At 43.9% G+C, this 10,939-nt stretch overlaps 1 protein-coding gene across 5 annotated transcripts in view; it reads right to left on the bottom strand.

The window, feature by feature from the left end:
* FAM102B (family with sequence similarity 102 member B) overlaps positions 1-4,439 on the bottom strand; it is a 28,190-nt gene extending 23,751 nt beyond the window's left edge. For 2 of the 5 annotated variants that reach the window (XR_006166701.1, XM_042804880.1), the window contains exon 1: positions 3,161-3,481. Coding sequence is in view for 4 of the 5 variants with exons in the window: in XM_042804880.1 (XP_042660814.1) it covers positions 3,161-3,399 (239 nt within the window). In the remaining variant the exon portion in view is untranslated. Of the gene's footprint in view, positions 1-2,399; positions 2,862-3,160; positions 3,483-3,904 lie in introns of those variants that run through there. The other 3 variants (XM_033000602.2, XM_042804884.1, XM_033000606.2) reach the window with 3 other exon arrangements.
* Between the last annotated feature and the right edge of the window lie 6,500 nt (positions 4,440-10,939).

Consider the following 10,939-nt stretch of genomic DNA (forward strand, 5'->3'; position numbering starts at 1 on the left):
CAAATAATTAACCTTTTAGCATTATAATACAGAATTTTATTTTCCTACAGTAAATATTCACAAATATGCATGGGGAAGTTTCAAAACAAAGTCTTCAAATTGGAGTTCTAAAAAACCACACACAAACACAAAACAACAGTGATGTGTACACAATTAATATGATCACTGTGTGCTGCACTACAGAGGCTGGTTTTATCAGAACAGAATTTCTGTACACTTCAGGCACACATCTGTGACAGCCAGAAAAGTTGTTGCTCTCTGACTACATCTCCAATCACATGGACCATGTCCTCCTAACATATGTCCTACATATCTCTCCCTCAGTAAATATCTGAAAGGTGAAAGAAATATTTTTTAGTAGCTTGAACTTTTATCTGTCTTCTTTTCATCCCACTTCAGTGTTCAGAGGGATGATGTAGGTATCGCATTGCTTGTAGGATCAGGGCTTTAATGATTCATACAGCATGATCCGCGCAGGGCTGAGAAGACAACCGACCGCTTGAATCTGTTTTCATTACAACTCGCTACAGGTAGGCCTTCAGTCCAATGCTGCCTGTGCTTTCCTGACATCTTTCTCAGTGAGTAAGCTTCGGAAAGAAAATGTTAATGATGTTAGGCTGGTTCATAGCCTGTCGATATGACTGCCTGTTGGGGTTTTTTTGTTTGTTTGTGTGTTTTTTTCTTGTTGTTGTTGTGAGGGTTTTGAAGGCAAGGGTAAGCAGCGTATTGGCTTGTATCAATTCCAACTTGAGAACGTAATTCTCAGTAACTTCTCCCCCAAAGAATCATAGTTTACTCAACTTGAGTCAGTAACAAAAACAAAAGCTATTAAGAAGGTCAGTTTTCCCATGTATTATACAATACTTGAAATGAGTTTGTATATTACTTTCTGAAACACAGTGGTGTTCTTCAGACTTCTTTTATAACGCTACTAAGTTCATTGCTTTCAGGATATGACTGCCAGCTCACAGCAAAACTAATAAATGCATGCAACTAGAAGATGATGGCCATTAAAAAAAGTTTGCAACCGACAAGTTTTGAAATGCTGCCACTGTGATGTTAACTTAATTTCTTCCTTATTTATTCCAATCTTTGCTGAATCACCACTGTGAAAATCCATCTGTTAATTCTTAAGCCAAGAGCAAAGGCACTCCCTAAATTGGCACTGAAGGATCACTGCAGAAGAATTCTTTACCTTCCTACCAGCATACCTCAACACTTCTCAGTCCAGCAGGAATGGACCAGTAACACTCACAGGGACTTTGATATAGCAGCATATGTTTCACAGCTGTTCTTATTTTTAAGCCATACCCTCGGAGAAAGAAAATGGAAGAATTTCCAAGCTTCTTGGACACCAACACAATTTTTTACATTGTCACACTTCCACTGACACTTCCTACGTACACCTACCACCTCCTATCATCCATATTTTACTCTAATACACTGTTCACACTCAAAGATACACATGTATCCTTTCAAGTTTTTAATTTTAGCATCATAAACAGGCAAAGCAAAAAAGGCTAAGATCACAATCTATCAAAAACAGCACCTCAGCTGAAGTCAACTCCTTTAAAATACTGTCCAGAAGATGTATGTCAACATGTGAAAATGACCTCAAGGCAATAAGGGCTGCATTAGGACAGTAATGGCACATCAGTGCCTAAAATCATGATTATCACCATCATCTGTTATTCATGAAGAAGCAGCTCACAAGAAAAATGTTGAAGAAAAAAAAGAGACAAGAAATGAGAACAGAACACGGATGAGCTGAAGACCCTCCAACTGTACAGAAGAAAAATTAATCTTCAATTATACATGCTAGTATAACAGTGGTTAAATAAGGAGGTTTTAGGCCAAAGTTCCATTTTTATGCTCTTTGTTCTACTTGATTAACTCTATTTACAGAATCAAAAGCAAATACATTAGCAAGCTCTGTAACAGCAGTATTTTAATAAGACAGTAACTAAATATTCATAGATTTATTACTGATTTCTGTCTGCCTCCAGAAGTCTCTGAGACATTTTTCAGTAAATCCTTTCTGTAATAACATTAAAGTAATATAATAACTTGTACTATATGAGCAAGTGTAATGGGAGGGTAGCCACCTCCTCCCCAGACCTGAGGCCACAGCACACCCTTCCTATTGACAAGGTTCTGCCTCTGCCTGGCATCTGGAAAAAATTAACCCTCTTGCACCCTGCTTACCCATGGCTACCAGCAGATTGGGAAGCCACCCTCACAGCAGATGATGGCTCTATTGCTGAGGCACAAAAGGAGAAAAAAAAAAAATAAAATAAAAGGAAGAAAAAAGAAAAAAAAAAAAGGACACCAGTCTACTGCTCTACCTGCAGTGCAGAATTAAGCGTGAACAAAGTAACACATATGACCTGAATACGTACAGGAAATGAGAGGACTTTTCCATTAAACTGCTTATGTTAACTCTAAGTAAATCTCCACAGAATGAAACACAGTGAGCCAGTGTCCAACAGAATAAAACATTAAGGTCGCGCAACTGCCGTTCACAGGGGACAGCTCTGACTTGTGACTTGGTGACAAGCGACGTCTCGCCCGCCCGTTACCCGCGCAGCCAGCCGGCTGTACAGCCCGAGGCGTTGGGGCTTCTCTAGGACTGCCCTCGCCCACGCACGGATTCATCCCCCTGGTCTTCAGCGTTCAAGAGCCTCCAGTATTTGTTCTGAAGTGTCACGACTATCGAGCAGCCGCGCAGACGAGGAATCCACCAGCGCTCCCACTCCTACTCTGTCTCCGTCGGTGCCGGAGGCGCGGGCGGGATGAGAAGCCAGCCCGCCCGCCCGGCCCGCGCCCCTCCCCGAGCGGGGAGCCGAGCAGCCGGCCCGCAGCCGCCGGCGCTGGCCCCGGCGGGGGCCCGGAGCCGCCAGAAGCCCCCGGGCAGCCGCCGGCTCCGGGAGCAGCGGCGCGGCCGCTCCCTCCCCCGGGCCCCGGCGGGCCGAGGGCCGCCTCGCCCCCCGGAGCAGCCGAACCCGCTTCGCCCCCGGGCCGGCCGCCGCCGAGGGGCTGCAGAGGCGGGCAGGCGGGCGCCTCAGCTCGGCGGAGCCCGTCGGAGAGCGGCGGCCAGGGCCCGGCCACGGCTGCCCGTGGGGGGGGGCCCGATAGCCGCGGGGCTCGCGGAGGCACCTACCGGGAGGACTCCCCGCTGAAGCTGCCCCCGTCCAGCAGCCGCACCTTGCAGAAGAGGATGCCGTTGACGAAAGGCACGGAGGAGAGCTCGTCCAGCTCCAGCTCCACGCGGAACTTGAACTTCTTCTTCTTCATCATGATGAAGGCCATGGGCCGGGGGCTCCTCGGGGGCCGCCCCCACGCCCGCTCGGCGCCGCGGGGCAGCTCCGCTCCGCGCCCACCGCCCCGCTCCGCTCCCATTGCCTGGAGCGAGGGCGTCGAGGGCGGCACCGCCGGGCCGGGCCGTGCCGGAGCACCGGCCGCTCCCAGCTCAGCCCCCGGCGGCAGCCGGCGCCTCCCTTTCAAACCCGCCCGCCTCCGCCCCGCCCGCGGCCGGCACCGGCGAGGCGCGCCCGGCTGAAGCCGTTCGCCGGTGCTGCCCGGCCCCGGCCCGGCCCGGCCCGGCCCGGCCCGGCCCGGCCCGCAGGAGTTGCCCGGTGCCGCTGCGGGGCGGTTCAGCCCCAGGACCCGGCCGATCCCGTCCCGCGCAGCGGAGGGTGTCCGGGGGAGGGACGCGGCCCCGACCGAGCGGCGCTTGTGCCACCCGCCCCTCCCCGAGACCCCCCCCTGGGGGGCGGTGGAAACCCCCTGCTTTCCGCCTGCTACGGGACTTGCTTTAAACAACACGCACGAAACAAATCAGCGTTGAGGCGTCGAAATTGCGACTCGAGAGTTTAGGTTCCTTCCACCGTACTTCAAACCTTACCAGGGTGTTTCACAGCAGTTCAGCCTGGAATTTACAGCCAGCTCCACTTCTGCTGCGAGCAACAGATGCTCACCGCCTTGTAGAGGAGGAGGAATGTACACATCTGTGTTTACATTTAAGAACAGTCCTGTTGCACAGCTGATCGCTGCAGCACACATGCAACAGACTTTTGTGTAATGTAGCATTCAACACCAGCTTGTGCTCTCCGGGGAACAGTTTTGTCTCAAAAACCTACTCCAGGAGACTAGAACATAAAGCAAGCTTTGAGCAACCTCCATCACAGATCAGTTTCCTCTTTACAGAGTGTTGCGTAAGAAAACCCCAACACACAGCACGTCTTCCCACAACCGAGCATTTCTTCACACAGTAAGAAAAAGAATTTGTAAGATTATACATGCAGTATGATGCTGAGCCCCTGAAATCTTGTCGCAGTTTGTGAAAGTTCAAGATAACAACAGTTAATATTTTTCATGAAATACATATCTGATGAATACAGACATCACAAGTGATGTGTGTGGCTATGTATACCAAAATGTCAACCACTGCCCTGTAATGTGATCCTAGGAAAAAAAAAAAAAAAAGTACTAGTAAAGAGCAAAAGACATGAAAATGCAGTGCCTGTAAAAGAAAGGCTCTTGCTTTTTCTGTCCTATGACTTCCAAGGCATAAAAAATATTTATATACAGAATTTTCCAGTGAAAAGAACTACAAGGGTAGTTCTGATTCCATTATCGCTTTCATGTTCCTAACAGAAAATCCCTTCCAAAACTCCCCAGTGTCAAGTAATCACTGGCTCTGAAAAAAAAAAGCTGTTTAACTACAGTAAAATTAATAGGAATACATCTTTGAGAGGAGGTCTAGGCATTTGGCCTTGACCTAGGAATTCCCCCCTTGAGAACAGTCTGCTCTAATGTAATTCTGAAAGTCTTCTAACAGTGCAGCAGTGTACAATGTATCCTACAAAGCCATTCTCACAGTACTATATTCATCAGCTCTCTGTTGAAAGAAACGGAAGGTGAAAGGTTTTCGGCACCTAAAGTGAATGAATTAGGATTTAGGTCATATAAAGTTATATCAAAATGCTCCTTGCTTTCAAGGCTAAAGAACCAATTATAATGTTTTGTTAAAAACAGATGTTTCTGGATGAGAAAATAAATTGCCATATTTAACTGAAAAATCTTATGTATTAGGATCCAACAAGAAAAATACGGTTGCATACCAGATTAACTATTTGTTAGAAGCTTGATAAATACAATTGGTCCAGCTACTGTAACTTATCTTACACAAAATACTAATTTATTCAAAGTGATTAAAGCCTAGAAACTAGCACATGTTCTTCAGTTAGTATTCCATGCAAACAAGTTCTCTATATAACTACACTTCTCAAGAAGTTGTAAGAGTTTATACACTGAGTGCAGCAACAGGTGGTAACAGCCCTGAGCAGCCTCGCCTGGGCCCTCCCCACACCCTGCCCGGGGCACACACTTAAGCTCAGCTCTGAGCCCTCAGCCTTTATCTAAGTCTCGTAATTCTGTTTTTCCGCTCGCTGGTTGTCATGTCTTGCTTCCCCTTTGCTGTGGACCCTGACCTGCAGGCTGACTCCCTAGCCTAGTCTCCGGCCTGTCTTTTCCTTGTAGATGTGCTCGGCTACAGCTGCTGTTGCTGGAGCTGTCGCTGAGCTGTGTTCCTGGCCCCGGAGCCGCCGTGGTCCCAGCCCTGCCTGGCTGCGGTGAGTGCCCGCTCTCTGTGCTCAGGTACTGGGGGGTGGGCCTTGGCTGGGGAGCCCCTGCCCTGCTGCCTGGGTTCCTGCTCCTGCAGAGAGCTGGCCCTTGCTCTGCCCCACCATCCTGAGATGATAACTGCCAAAACGAAGAGTGGCTGCCCAGTGACTTTCAGGGGTTTGATACTAATGTAACCCTTATCCAGAAAAGCCAAACTCTATTCAGGGGCTATATTTACATTCTGGAACCTGGTAACTAGGAAGAGTCTTCTATATTGAGTATAACCTTGATCAGAAAGAGTCAAAGTCAAAAGTGTCAGAAGTATAGATTTCTAGATTTACTTAGAATCTTTAATCAAAAGACTCTCAAAATAGCAGAAGCGTTCTTCAAAAAAGGATAAACACTGTGGGTAATGTAACAATCCTGTGTTGTCATTGATGTAAAGCTTCTGCAAGTTTAAAGCACTGGAGTTTTATTTTAGGAGAAATTCATAAATCTTTAAACAAGTTGAATGTTACTCAAGCAGGTACAAAAAGAATCAGGAAAAATCACTGCTGTTCAAAATACCACAGTTATACCAGGATAAAACAAATAATGCAAAAGCTCTTTGCTCTCCCAAAGAATACAAGACTTTAATCACAAAATTGCAGGAGTTAATAGGGAAAGTCCTTTATGGACAGGTGAACCCCAGGTCTCTGGGATTTTTAAATTGTCCAGAGCACCAGTGTATGTACCACTGTTGAAAGCAGTACTGATGCGACTTGTGTTCATCTGCTCAGCCTATTTGTTTTCTGCAGCGCCATTTCCCCACTGGGCACTGGTATTTCTGACCTGCGGCTCTTTCCCAAGAGTAGCGGCATCAGAATAACATTGAAATAATTCCTAGGTTTCGCTTTAGATGGATCACTGCTCTTGATCTGACATAAGGTCTGAGCTACAACCTGTACCCAGATCAGTGCTTCCAGCAGCAGTCAATTGTAAGCACTCTATCTTGGTCATGGAAAAGAATCATTTGGATGTCTGAAACTAAATTAAACTAAAAAGTGAACTCAGTGGCAGCTAAATGCAATGTGGGTAAGTAAACTCCATAACTATGACCTTTTTCATCCTGCTTTAAGAAATATGTGGTGAAGTCCAAGTCCTCCAGATGTGTTTGTACATGTCTAGTGCAAACCCAGATGAGCAGTCTCTCTGACTGCTCTCACAATGAGCACTGCCTTCATGTGGCACAGCGGCTTAAAGCTATGCTGGAAGTAAAGCTCAGGTAGCAGCCCCAGTCTGATGAGGTGTTATGTGCCCTCCAAAATGGTCATGTGTCACAGGAGAAGTCAGAACACAGCTGAAGCATGCCCGGCTTAACCTCCATTGACGGTATTAAATCATGATTTCTTAATTTGTAAACTATATTTACCTGTATTACAGCACCAATCTGAATTAAGACATAATACGTTATTTGTACTAAACCAGTCCAATGCCATGTACTAGAAAAAACAAGTACCAGTAAAAAAAAATAATACAAGAATCTGAATCTACCGTAGCTTGTTATTATATGATAATGATTCCAAAATGTGTTTGTTTCGAAGCATTATCTTATAACGATAGTTTAAAACTGAGCTAATTACATCTATATAATGGAGCAAATATTCATTTTTTCCCTAAAACAAGAAAAAAACCTGAACTTTGTTGCCTTTTGAATATTTATTGCCTTTGTGTTGTTTATTTATATCCTCCTGTGTATGACCTGAAGATTGCTCTTTCAGGTGACATAGAATTTCTGCATGTACTTAACAGGCAATTTTCTAACTGTGTAGCAGAAATGTACTTGATCTCATCATTTAAAAAGTACTCAACTTCACTGTAGTCCCTGGAGTTAAGCCAGAAATCACTTTTGGCTCATGCAGGAGACTATTTTCACAATTTTAAGATTGTTATGAAGTGTTTCCTTTCTCACAGACAAAGAATAATGCTCTATGGTATCTAGAGCAGACACTGAATCATGCGATTCAGCTGAGTTATGTTTTAGTCTATTAATAAAATACATCAAGTCTGTTTCTAGCCTCTGAGGTTTTGTGGTATTTATAGCACTTGCTCTAAGTGGATCGTATTGATGTAACTTAAACATTTATTGTACATATATTGATATATACACTAATTAAAAGCTCTTGGTTCAGTACATTAAATGCATATATTTTTCTGTATGTTTTTGATGTTCTGATATTAATCTGCTGATATCAGAAAGCCTTATAATACTCAATATAAATAATCTAAAAATTACAATTTTTTTTTTAATATCTTTAGATACATATCTTGGGCAAAGATGAGTTGTTTTCTGACTCAGATGTCCTTTGCAACTATGCAGTTCCTTCAAGCAAGATAAAAATTGGAGTGCAAGATGATGGACTAGTCAAAACTCCTTTTTAACAAATGAGTCAATAAACAATACAGCCCCAAAACTTGCCATATAAGACCATTTGTAGAAGAAATTGTAGTTTTGGTAGTGCTAGCTTCCAAGTACTAGGAAAATACTTATTTTGTTATTAGAGATATAAACAAGGCAGAGCTCTGGAATTACATCTGTGGTCACTGTCTCAGATGTCAGTCCAGTAGGTTAATTAGGCCTAATTAGTGTCTGTATCTTTCAACAAGGCCAATGGCTTCCTCAGATGTGTAACTAATATTTCATCTATCAGCTTAGGCAAAATACTTGAAACTTACCTACTTATTGGTATCAGCCAGTCATACTAAAGTAAAAGCATTTAAACCCTTTGCACAGCTCTACACTACTTAAATTCCAGGGAGACCAGTGCAAAACTGGAATCACTCAATGAAAAATGAGTTTCACTGTTGCATCACATTGTGGATAAAGAGTTGGACCAAGGAAATGCAACCTGTACTTCCAAGCTTCTGCCATGCATGCAAATCAAAGCAGAATCTATTTGCAAATATGAATTGTCTAGCTATCAAACTCTGTTTCTGCTTGTTTTCTGTGGCCTACTTTTCCTACACAACACCTAACAGTATGATACACACTATAACTATGCAGGGTGCACTTATGAAAGCCAAACCTGCCAAAACTAGCTTTTCTTTCTTCAGGAAATACAACTGCATCTCTTCTTCTTTTACCTTGAATTTCAGACTATTGATACTAACTTTCCACACGTGTTCATGACAACTACAAGTTTTTTAGAGAAAATGTCAGTATTCCATTGAGGTTCTCCTCTTGTCTTGATCTTTTATTTATGCCACTTCTTACTTTAGTCAATCATCTCCCATCAGGCACTACTTTGAACCCATGCTGCAGGTAAATTATAACAGATACTCAGTCCACAAACTTGTATGTATTGTCATAAAATAATAATTATATTTAATTGATTTAAAAATTTTGTGCGTGTATATTACATACATACTCACTCCGAAGTGGTTACCAAAATGTGGTGTCTGTCATTATGCTGCTAGGAAAGATGTTCACACTCAATGCTTGCAGGTTTTTCTGAGTGCTTGCATACAGCTTTATTGTTCATGTGAAAATGATTAGCTGACGTTGAACATCTAAATGACATTAGCACACAATATAAGGTAAAGCTGCCCGAGGTCAATTTCAGTGTATGCTTCAGGTATTTGGTGTTAATTTTTGAGAAGTTCTAGTTCATACATGGTGTTAATATACAAGTACAGTATTTAGTATGATAATCAGTATGATTATCAAGTACAATATTTAGTAAGATAATACAGAAAATAACTGTACTTCATCAAGACCTCAGACAGTGACAATGCTGGATGTTAGAAACCTAGTTTCTATGCAATGAGAGCTTAAGGTAGTGCTGTTTCATTCCCACTTGTGTCATATTTCTATGTATTGTATTCAATAACTAGTACAGATAAATATTACTTGCATGTTCTGATTAGTGATGAAAGAGAATCTTGCACTTGCTGTTTTGTATTAGATAAAGATGATGGTATGAGTAGAAAAACAGAATCAAAGACCATACTACTTAGCAGTATTACATCGCTGGGATGCATTGACCTCAGCAACATTCACTTTCCTTATTCCAGAAAGGAGGAAAGTATATTCAGACTCAGGCTATTCCAACACACAATGTTAGCTGTACTAAAAAAGTAGCATGTTTCTATTTGGGCCTGTTTTGTTTAACATATTTATCAGTTAGGTGGAGGCAGCAGAATACGCTCTGATCAAGTTTCCAGATAACCCCAAGATGTGGAGGACCACCAGGTGTGCTCGAGTGCTGGGCTACCGTTCGGAGAGGCTGGAGGCCTGGGGTGACAAGGACCTTGTGAAATTCAGCAAGGACAATTGTGAAGTACCATATGTAGGAAGGAATAGCTCCTTGCAACAGTACAGGCCAGGGAGCAGCTCTGCTGAGGAGGACCTAGGGGTACTGGCAGAGAGCAAGCAGAGCATGGGTCAGCAGTGTGTTCTGGTAGTATCCTGGGCTGTGGTAACAGGAGCATGGCCAGCAGATGGAGAGAAGTGATTATCCCCTTCTACCCTGTACAAGGTAGACTGTATTTAGACACTCTAGTACAGTTCTGGACTTTCCAATGCCTGAAAGACATGGATAAACTGGAGAATTCAGTAGAGGGCCACCAAGATGTCTGGGGGTTAGAGCACTTGCTCTGTGAGGAGAGGCTGAGGAAACTGAGCTTGCACATCTGGAAGAAAAGGTGGCTTTGTAGGCACCCAGAAGGAGGTCTCCACCTTCCTGGTACCTACAGAGAGTTTATAAAGAAAATAGGATCTGGTTCCTTGTAGTGGGGCATAGTGGGAAGATGAAATGTGAGGCACAAATTCAAATGAGAAGAGCTCAGAGTGGATCAAAAGGGAAAAGCTTCTTCCCTGTGAGGACAGTCAGGCTGTAGAGCAGGCTGCTTGGGGAGGTTGTCCAGTCTCCATCCTTGGAGGGCTCCAAGACTTAATAAAGACCTCACCCACCCGGTCTGAGTTCATGGCTGAGCTTGCTTTGAGCAGGAGGTTGGACTACAGGTTCCCTGAGGTCTCTTCCCACCCCACTTCATCTGTGATTCAATGAACCTGTAACATAATCTGGTAGTCTTTATATACGCAAGTCATGGTAGTATCTGGCCCTTCAAACATCAATTAGTCTATGGGCAGACAATGTAGCACATTAGCTTTATCATTTACTCTTTGAGCAAGGCTACTAAATTCCTGCTATAAGGCTGAAATGCACTTTCCATGGTTGTGTATTGACTGAATATGCACCAGGAAAGCAAAAGGCAATTCAGCAGCTCTTGTTTTCCATGCGGCTGTCTCCTGGAGAGCCTACTTGCTGAGATT

The sequence above is a fragment of the Tyto alba genome, unplaced genomic scaffold, assembly GCF_018691265.1.
Source record: "Tyto alba isolate M040663 unplaced genomic scaffold, T.alba_DEE_v4.0 Super-Scaffold_1000006, whole genome shotgun sequence".
Classification (NCBI taxonomy): domain Eukaryota; kingdom Metazoa; phylum Chordata; class Aves; order Strigiformes; family Tytonidae; genus Tyto; species Tyto alba.